This window comes from Nematostella vectensis, chromosome 14, assembly GCF_932526225.1.
Source record: "Nematostella vectensis chromosome 14, jaNemVect1.1, whole genome shotgun sequence".
In the NCBI taxonomy this organism is placed as follows: domain Eukaryota; kingdom Metazoa; phylum Cnidaria; class Anthozoa; order Actiniaria; family Edwardsiidae; genus Nematostella; species Nematostella vectensis.
The window spans coordinates 13,329,159-13,349,426 of record NC_064047.1 but is presented as its reverse complement, the minus strand read 5'-3'; the positions used below and the strand labels follow the sequence as shown (position 1 = coordinate 13,349,426).

General features: G+C 38.5%; 3 protein-coding genes and 1 long non-coding RNA gene across 6 annotated transcripts; 2 read left to right on the top strand and 2 right to left on the bottom strand.

Annotated features, from left to right (window-relative positions):
- The first annotated feature begins 89 nt into the window (after positions 1 to 89).
- On the top strand, positions 90 to 5,756 carry LOC5503639 (protein arginine N-methyltransferase HSL7). 2 transcript variants are annotated; one of them, XM_032371946.2, is made up of 5 exons: positions 90 to 398; positions 647 to 882; positions 1,363 to 1,468; positions 1,670 to 2,653; positions 4,956 to 5,756. In XM_032371946.2, exons 1-4 carry the CDS (start codon positions 239 to 241, stop codon positions 2,647 to 2,649), a joined length of 1,482 nt encoding a protein of 493 aa, XP_032227837.2. In that variant the 5' UTR covers positions 90 to 238; the 3' UTR covers positions 2,650 to 2,653; positions 4,956 to 5,756. The 2 variants fall into 2 exon arrangements, with proteins under 2 accessions (XP_032227837.2, XP_032227836.2); XM_032371945.2 differs by lacking the exon at positions 4,956 to 5,756 and having other exon boundaries at positions 1,670 to 3,341.
- Positions 1,038 to 5,442, bottom strand: LOC116611552. Of its 2 annotated transcripts, XR_004293541.2 has the most exons (4): positions 5,399 to 5,442; positions 5,012 to 5,074; positions 4,629 to 4,801; positions 1,038 to 1,821 (listed from the first exon to the last, which is right to left on the bottom strand). It is a non-coding gene; the product is annotated as an uncharacterized LOC116611552 (long non-coding RNA). The 2 variants fall into 2 exon arrangements; XR_004293540.2 differs by lacking the exon at positions 1,038 to 1,821 and having other exon boundaries at positions 4,523 to 4,801.
- Positions 5,757 to 10,410: 4,654 nt separating the features above from the next.
- LOC5503653 (cytochrome P450 1A1) lies at positions 10,411 to 17,900 on the top strand. Its single transcript, XM_001624612.3, has 6 exons — positions 10,411 to 10,785; positions 13,800 to 14,047; positions 14,417 to 15,007; positions 15,422 to 15,617; positions 16,401 to 16,550; positions 16,908 to 17,900. Exons 1-6 carry the CDS (start codon positions 10,596 to 10,598, stop codon positions 17,093 to 17,095), a joined length of 1,563 nt encoding a protein of 520 aa, XP_001624662.2. The 5' UTR covers positions 10,411 to 10,595; the 3' UTR covers positions 17,096 to 17,900.
- A 314-nt stretch (positions 17,901 to 18,214) lies between these two features.
- LOC5498590 (ribosomal RNA-processing protein 14-C) lies at positions 18,215 to 20,230 on the bottom strand. The gene is made up of 2 exons (XM_048722031.1): positions 18,838 to 20,230; positions 18,215 to 18,804 (listed from the first exon to the last, which is right to left on the bottom strand). Exon 1 carries the CDS (start codon positions 20,074 to 20,076, stop codon positions 19,084 to 19,086), a length of 993 nt encoding a protein of 330 aa, XP_048577988.1. The 5' UTR covers positions 20,077 to 20,230; the 3' UTR covers positions 18,215 to 18,804; positions 18,838 to 19,083.
- Positions 20,231 to 20,268: the final 38 nt, after the last annotated feature.

The window sequence follows — 20,268 nt, the reverse complement described above, 5'->3', positions numbered from 1 at the left end:
ACAATAGCAGACAGGAGCCCCGCCCCTGGACCTCCAATTCATAATAAGAAAAAAAATATTTTTTGGAGTATAAAAAAAAAAACGAAAAAAAAGCAGTTCAGACTGCTCCATTTCCCTGATTCCATGATTAATTTATTGGATGTTACAAAATCGGTTTTGATTGGGACATAGTAGATTGGGAGAAGCCGAAAATACTTTCGGCGTGATAAAAGTTCAGACACCCTGTGGTATTTTCAAAATGGCAGACGTGAATGTTGCAGCTATCGAACTCTGCAAAGAAGACGAACTAAATGAGAAAGAGAATTTTGGATCGCTACTACCGTGTAGAAAGCTGTCTCCACTTGAGCCGTTCATCAAATTAGAGGAGTATTTTATGCTGGAAAGAGACCGCGGAAAATGTAAGAGACCAGCATTATTTTTAATCACGGACATTCTTTCTGAATATCAGACTTTACTTTTAATAAGTCTCGTGTGATTTTATTGTGAATTTCTTACAAATCCTCAAAACCCAAAACTGTGTTCTTGGGCTCCCTGTGGATATGTTAATATGATATTATTGGGGTGGACTAATTGGGGTGGTCTTGTTAGAGGGTAATTGAGATTCCCCATTATATGTGTGATCTCTCTTGAATTTCTGATTTTCTAGATCTTCTCTATATGGCTGCTATCGATAGTGCTGTCCATCAAATCCTTGCATCGCGTCCAAACACCAGATCCTCCGTGGTTAAATGCCTGGTGCTCGGCCCAGGACTTGGGAGACTCATAGCGTTTTGTCTGGATGCCTGCAAACAGCAAGGTGCTAATGCTGTTGTTCATGTTCTGGAAGCAAACCCATTAGCTGTAGAGTTTCTACGTAAACAGTTTGGGGATTTACTTGGCAAGGTACTGTATTTTATTAGAAAAGAGCTTTTGAATGCAGAAAATAGAGAAATCCGGTCTTACTGAAATGCACCTGAAAACAATAGCAAAATTTTAGATGCATATTTTTTATCTAGCGAGTCTACAATGTAGGATGTAGTCTTGATAATTCAATTTTATATGTAATTTTTTGTTTTCTTTGTTTTATTTTATGTAGTGTTTTAGAATATATACAAAAAGTTTTAGCCCTAGCTATAACACTTAATATATAAGTATTTTATGCTTTTTTTTATTCTCTCATATTGAGTGAGCCAACTCACTGCCAAAGGGGTAGGGTGGGGTGGGGGATACAAAAGAAAGGGTTACAGGCCAGTTGCAAGGAGGGTGTATTCAGGGACTTTTTAAATGAACCACTACACCAAATAAGAATTATTAGAAAGTATTAAGTAGAAGTATTAGAAAGTTTGGCCAAGATAATAATGCAAGATTGTGTTTTGTTCTCAGACTGTTTATATTTATGATCCATTCATCTTCCATCCTGATCTGTCAGTCAAAGACCTTCCAGAGCCATTTCATGCATTGTACAGATCATTTGACATCATCACATCAGGTAATTTCTCCAAACTGCTTGTTTAAAATGTTAAAAGTCAAGCCCCCCCTCTCTTTCTCCTCGGCTGCTAAAACACGTCTTTTCCATGGAAGAATAACAACTCTTTCACTCTCCTCCAACACCAGCAATTCTGGCTGCTTTGATGAGAAATGTCTGTTATAATAATATATATTTTCACTGATATTGCTTATTCCTTTTCAGAGTTGCTTGGTTGTTTTGGTGATGATGAATTTCTACCTGAGCTGACTGCAAGCCTCTACAACTTATTTCTGCATCCAACAAAAGGGATTCCCATTCCACAGTCATGGTCTACCTATGTTGTGCCAATCACTAGTGCCTTGACCATAGACCACCTTAAAAACCACAAGAAGTCGCTCAGTGCAGGGTACACTATGGGTGTTCCTGAGGACTGCCTGTTTGTGTCTAATGCTAAACTGGCATGGGATGGAGACTGCAGAAAAGCTGAGGATGTTTATCAAACCGAGCTGGAATTCAAATGTGCTGTGTCAACAGATTATAATAATAATGATGAGGAAAACGATGACGATGGTAACGATTCTGATGATGATGAGAGAAATGATGTAGATAATGAAGAATGCTTTGTTGCTGAGATATGCAAAGATAAAAGTATGCAAGACGTAAGTGGATGCATAGTGAATAATTCCCCAAATGTAAAAGGGAACAAACAACTACTCCACCTACCCCCTACAAAAACTGCTCCCACAGAACTCGCCAAAGAACATGTCAAAGAAAATCTGAACAATTCTAGCACTTTGATGAGAAAACAATCATCCAAGATATACATTCATGGAATGTTGGGCTTCTTTACTGCAGTTCTTTTCCCTGATATTATCATTGACACACGGTCAACTAATATACACCAGAGAAACTGTTTTCACTGGGAGTCTTTTTTCTTCCCTTTTCTCAACCCGATTTCACTTGACTCCAAGGGAACAAAGAAATTATTATTTTCTTTGAAACGTAAATTGGAGAGGGTGCGAGACAGAGAAGATAAATTAATCAAATTAAAACTCTGGTACGAGTGGCAGGCTTATTCAGAGGATTTCCAAGAAAAAAGTTCAAAGAATAAATGTGCAAGAAAAGATGCTTATAACCTGGGTACTCGGTGTATTTATAACAAAGATGGTGAAACTGATGCTGTGTATTTGAACTGCAAATAGCAAGGTCAGAATAAAACTGTATTAGGGTCTATTAATAGGGCCTACCAACACTCCTTACCAATAGGGCCTACCATCACTCCTTACCAATACGGTCTACCAACACTCCTTACCAATACGGTCTACCAACACTCCTTACCAATACGGTCTACCAACACTCCTTACCAATACGGTCTACCAACACTCCTTACCAATACGGTCTACCAACACTCCTTACCAATAGGGCCTACCATCACTCCTTACCAATAGGGCCTACCATCAGTTCTTACCAATACGGTCTACCATCAGTCCTTACCAATAGGGCCTACCAACACTCCTAACCAATACGGTCTACCAACACTCCTTACCAATAGGGCCTACCATCACTCCTTACCAATAGGGCCTACCATCAGTCCTTACCAATAAGGGTCTACCATCACTCCTTACCAATAGAGCCTACCATCAGTCCTTACCAATAGGGCCTACCATCACTCCTTACCAATAGGACCCACCATCACTCCTTACCAATAGGGCCTACCAACACTCCTTACCAATAGGGCCTACCATCAGTCCTTACCAATAGGACCTACCATCAGTCCTTACCAATATGGCCTACCATCAGTCCTTACCAATAGGGCCTACCATCAGTCCTTACAGTTGCATTTCGGGCCATGTAGAAATCGTTTTGTACTAAAAAAGAGAGGTTCTGAAAATTGGAAGGAAAAAAAATACCACTATCTTGGGGGTAAGAAATACTGCATTGTAGCACTCTGGGATATTTATATACCAATCTTTTAAACTCGCCCATTGCCTGTATGTTTATTATCTGATTTTCTGTTTTTATTACTTTTACTTGGTAAGGAGAAGGCTGGGTCAGTGGGACCAAAAGAGAATTGTTTGTGTTTTTGCTCCTCTTCACCGTATTACATTCTTTTCGAGGGATTTACCGAAAGATTTCATTTCTTCCGCTCATTCAATTTCAAAAGGATCCATCTACACACACTCTTTAATTTTTTAAGAACTTCGGATTTCAGTTGAGGCTGTGCCTTTTTTATTTTTACAGAATTTGAAGGCTGGAAATGTTCTTAGGGTGTTCTTAAATTTCAGTGTTTAAGCATATGGTACTACATGGATTATTCGAAGACAAATTACACACATGATCTTTAACAATGATATTTATAGTCGTTATTATGAACACAATAATATGATTCTGCATTTTATCACACTAACAAAATAATATTTTGCTGCCATCTGAGCCTCGACATGTTCTTAGAATTTGGTGTGGAAGAGTGTATGTAAGAGAGCGAAAAAGTCGGATATATTGTACTTTATTTGATTCTAGTTTTATACTATGCTGCCCTTGCCGAACCCAGAAAAGATGGCGATACAGTAAACTCCTGCTGGAAGTGGAAGTTTAGCAGAAGTGTTTTAGTAATGCACATCAAAAGAAAGCCCATCAATTTAAACTTTGACTTAACCATGAAGTTTTCACTGTTATTCTTTTGCCATAGGAATGATCATTGTGATCCCAGGCATGTTTTGGGCCACGCTTGTGTTTTCGGTGTACAGTAAAAAACCTTATTTTAGCCATAAGAAAGGCTACATGCCTTGGTATCAAGCCTTGGTATCCATTCTTCTTTCCTACGACGGAGTTGACCAAAAAGCCCACCATAACTGTCTACGGAAACTTTGGGCTTAGTAAAAATACAATGCGCGCGTATTTCTCAAACTCATATATTCTATGGCATGATGCTGGATCTTATGCGAGAGGACTTTTTCTGATGGAAGATTATTATTATTATTATTATTATTATTATTATTATTATTATTATTATTATTATTATTATTATTATTATTATTATTATTATTATTATTATTATTATTATTATTATTATTATTATTATTATTATTATTATTATCTGATGAAAGATTATTATTATTACCAAATTCTTGACTGAATTGCACCGGACTCCATGCTTAAAACATGAAAGGAGTTAACTTACTTCCACGCTCACTGAACAGCAATCATATGGCCCATACTTTCAGCAGTTTTCATGTGAATTTGTTTGATTTATCGGGAATCATTGACGTGATAGGCCCTTTTATCGTCCCTTGTGTGATCGGCTTGAGCCCCAACTGCTTTTCTTGATTGGGTCTTGCTTCCACGTTCACTGAACTGCAAATCAAATGGTCAGTTACCTTCAAGTTACCTTCAGCAACTCTCAATGAGTTTGAGAAGTGTATATTTTAAATCATTGACAAGACGAACAAGTGCTTTTCAACACTGCTCGATCTCTTATTAACACCCTTTTTTAAACGACTATGTGTAGATGCCAGCATACACCAGCCAACTATATTACAACCGATGAGTTATGCCCTGTATTACCCATGGACATGTCTCGAAGCCAAACGGGGTTTCGAATCTACGGAGGCAATTTCCATATCCATCCTGAAGATACAAGAAGAGCACACATAGTATCAAGAATCCGAGGAATTGCGACAAGATCATACATAGAAGCTACAATCCAAGAAATAGCGACTAGAACACACTTAGAGAATCTACAATACAAGAAATAGCGACAAGAACACACTTAGAGAATCTACAATGAAATAGCGACAAGAACACACTTAGAGCCTACCATCCAAGAAATAGCGACAAATAAAGCGCACCCAAAAGAAAAAAAACTGGCGCTGCAGTTCAATAAGAGTTCCTAAAGTGAATTTCTTTTAAGAGAGGAGTTCATAAATCTTATTTGTGACGATTGCTTCTTACCGGCCATGAGTGCAAGCAGCCTTTAATCTGATCTTTTAGACTTTCACAATGAACATACTACCGTGGTTAACAATATTTTCTGCTTAAATACAGCGACAAAAATACGTAAAACGCCCAGTGGATTACTTCTTCCAGTCATTATTTTTAGATTATACATCGTTAATTTGTAGCTACTTACATTAACACATTTCTCTACAAAGAGTGTTTCGAATGCTTCAAAAAGTTTACGGTTTTCTTTGCCTTTTCTCGTCCAGATTTAAGTGGACACCTTTTCTCGCGCGCTTTGAGTCGTGAGATTGCGTGTATGATATTTAGTAAGTAAATCCCTTCTGGCTGGGTATCGGCGGATAATGTCCAAGGAGGAGAAATGGTGCGAAAAATTAACAGTTGGCCGAGAAGCGAAGCTTGTGAGTAACAACATAAGAAACTGCGAACAAGACCTCTCTATTAAGGGTGCACGCACCCGATGTATTCACTCCGCGTGTCACACAATAAAAAACTTCAAAATCCTTTATTATTTTATTTTTTTGATTTAAATGGTGATAGTGTACCCTTAAATCTTACTTTCGGTTTTCTAAATTGCAATAGAAAACAAAAAACGGACAATGATAATGAAAGTAAGAAACTATTTCTAAAGTAAAACTCGTACCTTAGAAAACAAAAATAATACAAATTACAATCGTACCCCAGATAACCAAAAATAATACAAATTACAATAGTCGAGTTAATCCTAAGTAGAAATGTATCAGGAGAAGTTTCAAGAGAACTCAAAGTCAGATAAAGTTCAATACTCAAGCATTTTACATTTTAAGATACATTTTATCGTTTTGTGAATATCAGAACTTTTGAATATGCAAGCGAAAACCGCAAGGGAAGGCGAGACATTGTTTCTATCTCCACGTCAAAATATGATTTTTTATTTGATATTTTCCTTACTATTTATTCTCGTTTCATATCACACTCAAAATATTGTAACATTTTTTTTTCCCGTGAGTTTGGGAAGAACTATGTGCCCGCTTTTGGCGCTCTCGGGCGAGTTTTTCAAGTATAAACAATTACTTAATTTCCTTGCTATACACGACGCGGAATTAGCTAAAGTCTTTAATAAGACTTCTTCAGGGCAGACGAAAATTTGGCAGAGTCGAATTCCAGTTTTTGGTGTATTGTATTCATTCTTCTGGTTCACGAATACAACTATTTGGTCTTTTTGTATTTATTGGGATGGATTGGGATAGATAAAAGACTTCATAGAACCTTTTAGAGTCTTTTTAATATTTTTTAAGCTGTGGGAAAGGCTTTAGACAAATTTGTTCAGGTCTGTTTTATTTCTCACAAATTGTTTATTGATTCTACCTTCCTGAAATTTTCCCTTCATTGCAAGAATTCACTTTTTAAGAATCTCGGCAACAAAGAGCCTCAAGCTGTTATGCTTTTCCACATGGCATTTTTTTGCTGAGATCATTCGCCTCCACCCTCGTGACCAGCACACAAGATTAGCGTGACCGTCCCCCAGAGCGCGTGTTCTCAAAATAACTGATCTATTTTTGGCATCTTGGCGTGCTCGTAGCCCAAAATAGCGCATAGCGACTCTTGTTAGACGAATGGTAACCGCAGGGGGCAAGGACAACAAAGCCGTTAGCAGAGCGCACGTTTTTAAAATAGTTCGTCGCGTCAGAAAGCCTTCATTGAAAACTTGCGGAAAATCTACTAAACTTGGTGTGCTCACCAAAGTACTATATGATTTTAATTTACGAGTTTAGCTGTTTTGTCTTTTGTGTGTATTTTTTTGACCAGGTTATACCTCGCAGCTGCCTTTGAGCCAAGCGAAGCCACATGTTTGGTAAACTATTTTTTTATATTTTTTTCCAGCTCCAACTTTTCTATTGAAATTGAGTTGAAATGAATTGTATAGATTAAAGCCAGATGTGGCATCGTATTTTTACGTGTTCTAACATCAATAATAAACATATGTGTTGTTTTATTGTTGTAGTTTTACAAGCTAGGTCGAATATCACGTTGGATGCTCGGTTAAGTTTAGCTATTACACGTGGTAGCTAATTATATGTTTTTGATGATCAATGGTCCGATAACCCAAAATAACAAACAGCGAACATTCAAGTAAAATCGTTAGGTTTTGCATCGTGCTACCAACGATTTAATTGGTCGAGTGTTGTCACGTGCCGGTATTGGCGCTTTATTATTGGTCCTTTTTAGACAGCTTATTTATTGTATTCTACCAGATGTCATATAAGAAATACTTCAAGTTCAAGTTGTTCTACTTATAAGAAGTTTCAAAGTTTTTTTTCCGTAGAAGTGTTCCATTTTCTCTGAGACGATTTTATTAAGTAACCTACATTAACTTTTATCCTTGTTTGATACTGCAATACAAATAGCCATTGACAGAGAATTCTAAAACTCTTTTTCTTCTGTGGTTTTAATGTCGAATTACTAAAAATAAATGTACAAATGCACCATTTTACAAAGAAAACAACGTATACTACACAAAACAAAGCAAGAGATTGTGAGATAACTATTTGTGGGTCACATTTGGATTTGATAGTGTGTGCCCAAAACAGTCTTCAATCTTCTCTGATTGTTCCTTTTTAGTTACGAATTTGCCCTAGGAACGATAGATCATTTCTTACAACTGAGCATTAATTTGCACCGTGTCCCATTTTTGTGCAGTTGGCGAATACATCATTAGCTGTTGTATAGATTTGCCCAAAACTAACTATGCCTCTATGGAATCATGTCCCGGCATAATATAACTTCTATTTTTCTGACTCATTTATTAACGTAGGATTCGCTCGGAAGCGGAGGTGCGTATAATATAAAAAAAGTATTTAAAAGGATAGAAAAACTACTGATTCTACCTAAAAAAATGTATGCTTTTAAGCGTCTAAAAACTCTTGAGGGAGTACTAGTTCTTGGCACCCTGTATGGTCGTTAAAAGCTACAAAGTATATTGGGAAAGTGTTTTCTGCGTTAGAAAATACTGTTTAAACTTTTCAGTAAATAATAGTACTTGGTATAATCTTTTGGAGCTCTCGGCGCCAAAGTAGATCGAGTGAGTGTAATTAATACTTAGAGCCCGTAGCCACATCAAGGCGTAAAAACTGGTAGGCCATGAGGCCAGGCTAACAGCACGCACGTCTCTCTCTCTCTCTGTTAATCTTTTGAGTGAGTTTCGGGCTTGGGACACGCGAACCGCTTGCTAAAACCCTCTCAGCACCCACATTTCCACTTTCAATAAATACTAAACTCTAAAGAGACTACCAGTTCAAGTGTATTTCACTAACATCGCTCAGTGGATCTCTAAAATGTTAGTCTGATGATTTTTGGTTGTGAGATTGGGCAGGGGACTGGCACGCAATGCTTACTGAGCCGGCGGTTAGGTGCCGACTAGGGCAATCAACATTTCAATTGTAGGGCTATTTTTGGAATCAGAAACGTGTCCAAGGTCGTTTCAAAGTCATTTTGGGCAAGTATCCATTGTTTTACTTTAAGATTCATAATGCTTACATGTTTTCCAGAACAATTAACGAATAAGGGTTAATTGCTTGCATCGATCATAACAAATCGCTCTCCTGAACGAACCTGGATGGGCACACCCATAATACTTTCAAGCCCCTCTTACAAGAAAAATGGTTCATTATGAATTCATTAATGTTCCGCATTTCTCAAAAATGCAAACGTGTTTCTCTGAATCCATAGTCTTTCTATGTTTGCGACATAATATTATGATTTCAATGTGAATTAGTACTGAAATTGCTTTATTTTAGCGGCATCATACTCCCAGCTCTCTATTGCAAAAAGTCTTGAATGGGATAACTAGGTTTTCTTCATATAGGTTAACAATTCTCTATTCAACAGCCATATCCTAGTAGTATATCTACTAGTAGTATATATTCCATTTGCATTGTTAATCCAGGCATGAATCTGCTCTATTCTAGGCAAAAATGAAAACCAGGATTTTCTGGGCATAACTTATTCCTCTTTTCAGGAACCGGCCCCAGAAACAATAAACACGATATGTTTCAAGCTGTGCATTCAATCTAACCCAGATTAATTGATCGTACAATCGGATTAGTTACATTGAATTGGGTTGCTACAAAACGTAGATGTTACTTAAAATAAGTTACCCCACCAAAAGCATTTGTATGTGAAACTCCATTAAGAAGTTTTATTACATGTTTTTTTTCTTCTTCTTTCATGCTTTATTGAGAATAAGAAATAAAGGTAATATCAGTAGTTCTCTTTCCAATCATGTCTTTTATATCAATGAACGGTAATGTCTTTCCCTTTCACATTTTGATATGAAGATTTTTTCAAATGACGTTTAAGAGTTCTGATATTGAGCTATTATGGTTCTATGTTTGATTGTAGGTTAGAACTTCCCGTCTGGCATAAGTGAGAGCCAATATTAGCCCAGAAAGACCCTACGCACATCTGCAAATCCAGATACGTTTACCTTTTCACTCGGTACTGTACTCATTTCTTCTGTCTATTGTATTTTCCTTGCGTAGCCGTGAAGGTCTCACATTCTCAACTATGCTACACCTTGCACTACGCTCAAACTTTGCGAATGCTAAGGCGGCCGGTGTTTTCATCTTTCGAGAAAATGTTTTATTGCTTTAGATTCGAATTGATAACTCAGCATTTCCCTTTTTTTTTTTTATAATTCACCATACTTTCCCCGCTACTTTGAATCGATCAAATAGCTTCGACGGTGAACAATCACAAGCTTTTGTCCTGATGCACTAAACAGACCATCGAAGGTTTTCAGTTTTTTCAGATTCACTTAAAATGGTTAGTGAAACATAACTTTAATTTGCCTTTTTTCTCTTTTTCAACCTTTTTCTTATATTCTCTTTTTTCGGCCATCCTACTGATCATCTTCGATGTCAAATAATTCAGACTGTTCACAAAAAAATGTTGCACTTCTTCGAAAACGCAAAACGTCCCTCCAAAGTAAAAAAAAAAAAAAGATCTCCGGGTTTATGTGGGGATTTTGCAACCTAAGACTTTCCACATTTTTCTAAATGTAATAACAATATGTCACTAAAACAAATCCCAGATTGCTCTCATTAGAAGGGGCGTGTCTTAATTTCAATTGTTCTCGACAGCGTTAATACTGAGCGCCAGATTCCAACTTGCCCATAACACCTAGCTCTCTGCACAGCGCACATCAAGCAATATGATCTTTGTCGACTTTAGCAGAGGTTCGGTCTTAGCCGACTTGGTTCTCCATACCGGCTTACAAGCTCTCGCACTGTTCTTCGTCAGTCTATTGGCTCTTTTCGTCTTCGCTGCGAAGATTAAGATCCGGACGCCGCGGTTTTTGGTGTCTCGACTTCCTCCCGGGCCATGGGGCTTTCCAGTGATCGGTAAGCGCCGTGATCTTTACTATAAGTCTCTGCTCTTGTCCAGCCCTTAGTTAACATGCGCGATGGAAATTGTTTCTCGAGGACTTGGGAAATTTCGATACCCATCCATTTGCAAAGCTGTCTAATTTGCTTTAAAATTCAAAGTATTTAAATAAGTCGAGGTATCATCAACATTATGTTTTACTAGATTTACCAGTAGATTTAGCAAGGAATTATTTTTCTTTCCTAAACAATATCCGGCCCGAAAGTCTCTAAGCCTTTCTGAAAGACTTTGCCCCTTTCTTTACTTGTTTGTAATTTTGGAAGTAGTCCTATTAGTTGTAAACATAGGGAATATTAATCCAAAATACATTTGAAAGGTTTGAAAACATAAAAACGGTACGCAATAAGGCAAACATGCGAGGCTTTAGGTAAAACGCCAAAATAAATTGTTTCGGCGTTATATTTTTAAGTGCTTAATTTTGAATTATTGTAATTACTAATGGTGACCTTAAGCAGTGATTTTTGCTTTATTGCACTAGCGGTTTATTTTTAGGTTTTAAAATGTTGAAATTTTAATTCGAAAATTTTTGGATGCTCTGGAAATTGTTAACGCCTTTGTTTTTGAAAGGCATCTTTTTGGCTTACAAGTTCCGTTCGTTCCAATTTAATGACCACCCACCGCTAACAACACTGTGTTTTGTTATCTTGCTGTAGTCCTTTAAAACAGTTTACCTCCTTTCTTTTTGGAATTGTATTTTCATAGCAAGGTCTTTTTACAACCGCAGCAACGTATACAAAATAGATTTCAAAATTTCGCTCGTCGACCATAAATCCTTGCTGAAAGCTGAGATGATTGCTCATCTGAGCGATTGGTATGGTCATCCGAAAAGGCAATAAGTCTCTTCAGTCCCTGATGGTTATTTGTTCAGTGATAACTGAATGACTACATTTATAGCCCAGGCATCTGCAACTGTCCGGATAATAACAAAGTAAATAATCAAATCAAATTTCATTTTATCTGTATGAAAAATATTTTTTCACTCCTGGATAAATGCAATCATAATTATAGACAGAGCAGAGCAGAAAACATTGTTGAAAGTTACCAGGTAACTTATTTCGAGTGTGTTGTATTATTTAAGTTGGGTGCTAGATCTTTTAAGATGGACACAACAAAACGTGTTTTTATTAACAAGCAAGTTAATAAAACCGATGCCAAAAATAGCACCAGTAACGATACTCTTTTGTCCTACTAAAGAGGTTTAAACAAAGGTCACTTATGAACTGCCATCTATTAATAGAACACGGCAGCTGAAAGGGCTGTTGGTACTTGAATATATCAGTCAGTCAGTTGCGTCTCTCTACATTTCGACTACAAACAAATCTGACCCGCTGGAAAAAGTTGAAAGTTGTAGGAGGAGCGCGAGTGTGCTCGTATTTTCAAAACGTGTGAGAACTTTCTCTCTTTGTTGTCTCGAAATCTTGCTCAAGGGATAATAACAAGTTACACTGTAAAAATTGAGAAAATAAACTATTGAGCCTGCTTATGATAAACCTGTTATGATGGGCTTCTACTCGGAGTATTGGACGGCTTATATACAATTTTTAAAACAAAAGGGGCCAGCATTATTACCGCGGGTGATCCTAGAACCTAAAATTTCTTAGAACCTAAACAGAACCGAATCAGAACCTAAACAAAACCGAAACAGAACCTAATAGCAGGAGGGGGAGGGGGGGGGGGGTAATTGTTAATAACAAAAAAATTCAAAATTACCTTCTATTTCAGTCATCACTAGTGTAAAAATTTCAAAAGGTGATCCTACACATACACATAGCGCAATACAATTGAATAAAAAATACTAGGAATCTAATGGATTTTGTTCGTATAAATAGCAGCTAGTAGGAACATTTTTTTTCTTTATTTATTTTTTCTTTCTTCATTATTTTTATTTATTTTTTGTTTGAACAGATCATAAACTGGTCCAAAAAATTTTGCAGATCTCATAAGGAAAAAATCCCCTTTTTTGGATGACTTGATTTTATTCCGGTCAATTTGAGTCCAGTTTATATTTAACTCTCCGTAATTGATACGCAGGAGTTACTGTAGTTGATGTAGCTAGCGTGACATCATGTTATGACGTGCATATTATTGCTATTTCCTTGTGATTGCATAGGAATTTGCAAGAGTTTAAACCCAGAAACCAGGCAAGGGATTCTAATCAGACATTAGTCAGGATTCACACAAATTAGAAGTTGCAATAAATAATTCAGGAGACCATATTTATGTAATGCCTTTTGATCGATTCTAGCTTATTTCACTCGTTAAAAAGGTATTTTTATTATTTTTTTATTTTTTTTGGAAGTCCCCCCCCCCCTGACCGTTTTTAGGTTCTGATTCGATTCTGAGGGATTAGGTTCTAGGATCACCGCGGTAGCAATATTGTGTAACAAAAAATGTTCTGTTCTTTTTTTCTTAATAAATATTCTAAATGGCTCATGATGCACTCTATGTATGTACAAAATGTCCCTCGTTTTACACGTTTATTTCACGTATCTCGAATCACGCTAGATAGAAAAATAAATGAAAAGAATATAAATAAATGACAATTCCCGAAGAGTGATGGATACATGCTTCGACTTCTAGTAGGAGTTCATATGCAATTTCAACAATAATAATAACATTAGAAAAGTTATAACAAACTTTTAATTGTACTATTGAACGTCTGACATTCGCACTCGGACGGAAATCTTAGATTATACATGTGTCGCTCGAAAAGAAGAACGCTCTTCTGCTTTCTGCAACAAATTGCTTCAAGTCGCCTTAATAGGCCTTAATACACTCTTATAACATAGGCGCGTAAAACACACAATCTCAACCATCAGTTTATTTATTTTTCTTACTCCACCGCGCCTACACAGTTACTTACAGCTTGTATGTAGTTTTTCTAGCCATATTATATAAATTTGACTTATAATCCACAAATTTGCCTCTCGCCATGTTATTTTTTATACATTGGTTCTTTTGTTTGTTCCAGGCGCAGCATTCCGTCTAGGTCCGAAGTCGCACCTGGATTTCTTGGAAATGTCCAGGAACTATGGCCAGGTATTCAGCATGTATCTAGGGAGCCGCCTGGTGGTGGTCCTTAATGGTATGGCTTTGCAGGAGGCCCTCACTGGCAAGCTCTCAAGGGTGTTCGCCGGTAGACCCAAGCTCTACACTATGGAGCGATGCCGGAATGGCGGGGATGGACTTATCAATGCACCCTACTGCAGGAAATGGAAGGTAAGACACACGCTGTTGGAATCTTGTCCCCGCTTGTCTCTCATTCTCTTGTCTGTTTTCCCGTCTTCCCTGGCGCTTCCATTTTTTTAAGGAAGAAAAAATCATTTCAAGTTCACTCCATTATCCATGTTATTTCTTATTTATGTTATCTCTCCTTCTCTTGCTTTCCTTTTAATTCAGTTTCGTTTTCTTTTTCTTTCTTTGTTCCATTTTTGGAACAAAAAATGGAAGAAAGAAAAAAGGCAGTTTTCCCAGTTTTTTCCTTTTTTATTCTTGTCCTCCTCCACACCACTTCGATTTAATTCAATTAACTATTCCCTTCTCTTCTTTTCGTCTCCTTTTTTCACTACACATTATCCTTATCCTCAGTTGATGCGTAAAACAGCCATTACCGCAATCCACAAATACATCGCTACACAGGATGTACTCGAGTCCATTCTCGGCAAGGTAGCCCATGGTCTCGTCCAGCGGCTAGACGCATGCGCAGAAACACCCCATAACGTAATGCCTGAACTCAAATTCGCCACTGCATCCGTCATCTTAGGAATTCTCTTCGGAGAAAATCACGACGCCTCACACGTCGAGAGTATTCTCGGAACTTCGGACGATTTTCGGAAGTGCGTCGGTTGCGGTCTTGCTGTCGATTTTATGCCGTGGATGGAGAATTTTCCGATTCCCAAAGTCAACCGTATGGTCAAACTTACCTCTGACATGAACGCTGTCCTCAAGAACTTGTACGAAGAAAATAAGACGTCTTATTCGGGGAGGATTCGTAACCTCGCTGATGCTGTGATAAAAGTTTCCGAAGAGCATAGCCAGATCGATGATGACTCGGATCCCAAAGGAGAGATGACTGATCTTGACGTAGTTCAGACGATTGTGGACTTGGTTGGCGCTGGCTTTGACACGAGTTCTCTCACCCTCTACTGGGCCATCGCATATTTCGTCAAATACCCACAGGTGAGAGGCATCTTTGTTGCATCCAACTCGGAATAAAAGATAACAATTTAGAATATGACTCAACGTGTTTTTTGCAGTTGCCTTAAAAAAAGACTGCTAGCCACACCTTTTTTATTGGAATCTCCAAATAGCCATGAAAGACAAATTGTTAGACTTCATTTACCAAATTAAATCAAACATATCGCAATAGCTTTCCCAAATCAGCCGATGGAAACGGATCCTTTCTCTCATTTGATATTTTGCTAGGATAACAGATTGGCGACTGACATAGAATCTTCTACTGGTTCTGTATCAAATGCGGCGTTTTTCTCCACAATCTGCTGAGAACAGCTACCTGTTACCATATTAGGAATTTAATTTCCATATTTGGAAGATGCAATTTTTATAATGTTATTTTCATTATTATCGCATCAGGTACAGCGTCGTATTCACCATGAGATCGACACGGTGATTGGTCGAGATCGGATACCCACTCTTGACGACGTCAAGCACCTTCCCTACACGCATGCGTGTCTCTACGAGCTCCTCAGGGTCACGTGCCTCGCGCCCACCGCTGTCCCCCACTCTACCCTGGAGGAAGTGGAATTTCGTGGATACACCATACCTAAAGGTACGAAGAGGGTTCTGGCTTACGATAGCCTCTACATGGTCAAGCAACCATGACTGCGACACCAAGGACATCCTAGGGGACCCCCCCTCGCGGAGATCAGGGACACAGGGAGTGCAGCGCAAGAAAGAAACAAGCGCCGTGCTACCTGTGTGCCCGATCTCCGCAACGTCCTGGGTCCCCGAGAATGATCCACCAAGGTAAACGTGACTCAACCAAACCAAAAAATGTGCAATACTAATTCATAGCTAAAAACAAAAATTAGGTTTGACCTTTGTTTCTGCCTTTGCAAACATTTAAGGGTTTACGTCCTCGCTTAGACCATGAAACTTAATGGGTTAAGCCCCGTGCAAATAGCGCCAGTTTTGCTGACGACTTATTGCTCTACTGGAAGACAAAACACGGATTTGTTGGCAAGCTATTTTGCCGCAGTACCAAACATGGTGTACAAACAACTAGAGCCAGTGACTGAGCCAACAATGCATTCTTAGGTATCATATGATAAGAAATAATATGATAACAAATTATCAACAATAAATGTGTACGTGGCTGCCCGCATTAGATATCGATCTGATCTCTTTGCTTCCCTTTTGTGGTCCATTTTTTATGTGAGTTCTTATCAGTTACGCGATAAAAAAGTTGTCAGATGACGTCACGGAACACGCCTTTTTCGCAAAGGAAATCAGACGTGACGGGAGAATAGGCGATATACAAGCGCTTCATAAATCAGGCTACAACGATCCTGGCTTTGTTATTTCCCAAACGCTCAACCATTTTTCTTTTTAGACACTGTCATCTTCGCTAATATCTGGTCATTGCTGAGGAACGAAGAATACTGGCAAAACCCTGACGTGTTCGACCCCATGCGCTTTCTAGACGAGGAAGGCCGTCTACTAAACCCGAATTCGTGGCCAACATTTCTGCCATTTGGAGCAGGTAATGCTGACAGATTGGAAAAATTGACGATCATGCTGTGTAACGTGTGTATTTGTGATGATGATAGCTGGTGGTTTTGATGATGATGATTATAAAGGTGGTTGTTTTGTTGTTTGTAATGATGATGATGGTTGCTGTTGATAGTGGTAGTGATGATGATGGTGGTAGTTGCGATAATAATCATTACGTTTTTTTGTTGTTGTTGGTGGAGTTTATGATGACGGTGAGGATGGTTGTTATTAATTGTGGTTGATGATGATAATTTACAAGTGATGATGGTGCCGTTGATGATGGTTTTTCCGTATGTGATTATGATGCTGATCAATGGCCAACATTCCCTTCTATCCCTTTTTCTAGGAATACGAAAGTGCACTGGCCGAGAATTAGCCATCGCCGAGCTCATGTTCTTTATCACAGCCATCATGCAAAAATTCCGCTTCTCTGAAGAAGGTCTTACCGCTGACCACCCACCAATTGATTTGACAGGGGAGGCTGGCCTTACGCTCAAGCCTGCGGACTATCACGTGATAATCACGCGGCGCTAGCCAGTAAAACACCAGTGAAGATAGAGCTCAAGCCTATATCATGTGATGACCACGCGGCGCTAGTGAGTAAAACCCCAGTGAAGATAGAGCTCCAACCTATATCACGTGATGACCACGAGCCGCTTGTCAGTAAAACACCGATGAACATAGAGCTCAAGCCTATATCACGTGATGACCACGAGGCGCTAGCCAGTAGAACACCAGTGACCAGACCATCATAGCCAAAGTAAACGAATGGAAAATTATCATATATTGTGTACACTTCATATATCACGTGATCACCAGGAGAAGCTAGTTAGTGACTGGCCTGGGAAATGCTGACGACTGCGTATAACAGCTAAAGACAATACGCTTGTTGGTGCTACTTAGATGAACTGACCATTGTTCAGGTGCATCGACGGCACATATGCTCTGGAGTGCAATAGAATAGTCATAGGGTATAGGTGAGGTTAATTTAAGATAAAGCTATTTGATTGAACAAAACCCAGTGATGGTACTTTCGATTGTCACTTTAGCTTAACTATACCCTTGATGCATTTTTAACGTACAGATTTTTAGGAGAATTAGGTGAATTGTGGCAATTTACACGATTTCTGCAATTCATTACCGCCTTGTAAATTATGTTTGAACTTATTAGCCTGTAGTCTGGGAGAGGGTTTTGAAAGAACACCCAATTCAACTGAAAGGTCCGCTCTAATGAAGGAAAATCGATTGCAACCTAAGCAAACCTAACCTAAGCAACCTAATAGAAGTAGGGCAAACGAACTTTTCTGCTCAAAGTCCTGGCTATTGGCCTGATTTCAAACATAAAAAATATTCATATCAAGTACTATTCACAACGTGAAATATATATTATTACGTATCAAATACTGTAAACTTATTTGAAAACAAATAAGATAACCAAAGTTAAAATAAAAGCATCCAAATTTTAAGTTGATGGTACACTGTCTGTGATTTCGAATTGGTGGCTTATATTCTTGAAAATCTCATCTTAAACTGATAGAATTATTTTGTTTGTAGACGGTCTTGGATTTCTTTTAGAGGGGGAACCTGGTTATATTAGTATCGGGGTATGCCGATAATCTGGTTATAAGAGCAACCTTCAAAACCCAACAATAGTAAAAAATATTCATAATATTTATCCAATGGTTTCTCAAAATACATTTTTTTCTTCTTCCATGCACTGTTTCCTGTGTCCCATACCATGTGATAGTTACCTTCCTCCACAGGCACCTCTTAACACTTATGCAAAAGCTTGGTACTTTTGTGCTCTGGGTAAAAACTGTACAATGGTGAGACATGCACCAGTTTCTGCTAAGTTGTGACACAAATTCCTTCTTTCCATGTTCCTGTTTCTATAAGAACACCAAATATTTCAGACAAGATCAAAACTTGAAATTCATAAAGAGGAAGCAAGGTAGATGATAATAAGGAACCGTTGCAATTATGTATCTGCAAAGGGGCACATTCCCAAATATTTTAAACCCACAGCAAGATTTGCTCCAAACGCTAAGCACCTGTGCCCTCCATCGGAAATTTCAAGCCAGGAGGACGTAGGAAGAAGGGAAGACCTAGGAAGACATGGTCGGATGCCACGCCTAACGATCTCAAAATGGCTGGACTGGAGGCAAGCGTGGCATCTGACCATAAAGCATGGGGTGCCTTAAAGAATCTGCACGACCCCATGTGAACCCCATGCGCCGTCACACCTGCCAATAGGTGAACCCCATGCGCCGTCACACCTGCCAATAGGTGAACTCTGACGTTAAATGGATAGTGAGTGAGTGAGTTTAAAAAGTTTTAAGGAAATGACTAGAAGTGACCTGACTATAACCCCCCTCCCACCAAACAATTATTATTATTTCTTAATGTCTCTGTATTGCTCCCCGCCCTTCCCACCTGATCACCTGGTGTGAATGGAAGTTATTCATTAGCGATAGAGCCCTTTTACTGTAACCCACAGTACGATCTGTTCCAAACGCTAAGCACTAAAATCCTGGTTTATGTTTCTTAGGATTCTTAGGCTTCCCCTTCATCCCTTTTCCCTTCTTAGCTAATGAGCGCTCCTTCAAATTCTTCTGTCTCTGTTTTTGTCGGTCCTCCTTCTGTTTCTGAGTGTGTTCAATTCTTGATTTCCATTGCTTTCTGCTCTTTTCTTTTTGTTTCTCCCTTCTCTTCAGACTTTTCTTTATAAGTTTAGGATCGTCCTTTTGCTTAATGCCCTCTGCTTTTGCTAATGCCCCCCTCCAAGCAATACGTTCTTTAAGTTCCAGTGCCTTACTGGGGTTCTCTTGGGCTAGATCCTCAAGTTTCTTTTGCTGTCTCTCTGCTTTAGCCAGCAATGTTTTATAATTTCTAGCCTTGCTTCCATGGGTAACACCTTTTTCTTTTGTCCTTTCCATAAAATCGAACTTACTAAAAACAACTTCCCCTTTGTCATTCAAAACTCTATTAGGCTTCTTCTCATGTTTTTCATTTATCTTCCGTGAGGTCTCGTGCTTTTTATTCTTATCTGCTTTTATTTCAGATTTTGATTTCTTTTTGGGTCGATCTGTGTGTTTCTCACTTGATTTCCTTTTCAACTGTAGCATTTCAATTCTTTCGTGTAACTTAGCTCTCAGATCGCTAATTTTACCGCTTGCGACCTTCTCCACGCTAAATCCACCATCATTATCACCTTCCTCTTCGGCTGAATCGTTTCCTGAGTCGCTAGACTCGCGTTTATTTGCTTTACCATCCTGTAAATCCAATGCACTTTTCGGTTGCTCGGGGTCTAATCTTCGTTTCTTCGCTTTGCGGGACGATTCTTTTATCGACTGTTTTGGTGCTTGCTTTCCCTTATTCTTGTAGAATTTTCCACCCTTCTCTTCATCGTTATCAGGAAGGTAGAACTTTGTAGGGACTAACTGAACTAATGAGTTAAAATACGAGGAATGGCTTGCAAGACGCTCATCGATTTTCAAGTCTGCCTCGTCCGCCATGTTACATGTGCTTTGGCTTATTGCTCAATAACCTTTCGCTTACCTCCGAATAAATCACGAGTATTGCAAATTAAACTCTTCCGAGTTTTAAGGATCAAATTATTTTCATAATTTTAACCATACACAAATCTGCTAATAGAGATTGACTAAAATAAGATGTTTTTGAGACATGACAGTATAAAGGTTATTCAA

Bases quoted from the DNA above. Each gene is read 5' to 3' on its own strand.
- LOC5503639 (XM_032371946.2), top strand. From the start codon at position 239: ATGGCAGACGTGAATGTTGCAGCTATCGAACTCTGCAAAGAAGACGAA. The intron at 399-646 runs GTAAGAGACCAG...CTGATTTTCTAG, and splicing joins GGAAAGAGACCGCGGAAAAT to ATCTTCTCTATATGGCTGCT. The intron at 883-1,362 runs GTACTGTATTTT...TTTTGTTCTCAG, and splicing joins TTGGGGATTTACTTGGCAAG to ACTGTTTATATTTATGATCC.
- LOC5498590 (XM_048722031.1), bottom strand. From the start codon at position 20,076: ATGGCGGACGAGGCAGACTTGAAAATCGATGAGCGTCTTGCAAGCCAT.
- LOC5503653 (XM_001624612.3), top strand. From the start codon at position 10,596: ATGATCTTTGTCGACTTTAGCAGAGGTTCGGTCTTAGCCGACTTGGTT. The intron at 14,048-14,416 runs GTAAGACACACG...CCTTATCCTCAG, and splicing joins CCTACTGCAGGAAATGGAAG to TTGATGCGTAAAACAGCCAT. The intron at 16,551-16,907 runs GTAATGCTGACA...CCCTTTTTCTAG, and splicing joins ATTTCTGCCATTTGGAGCAG to GAATACGAAAGTGCACTGGC.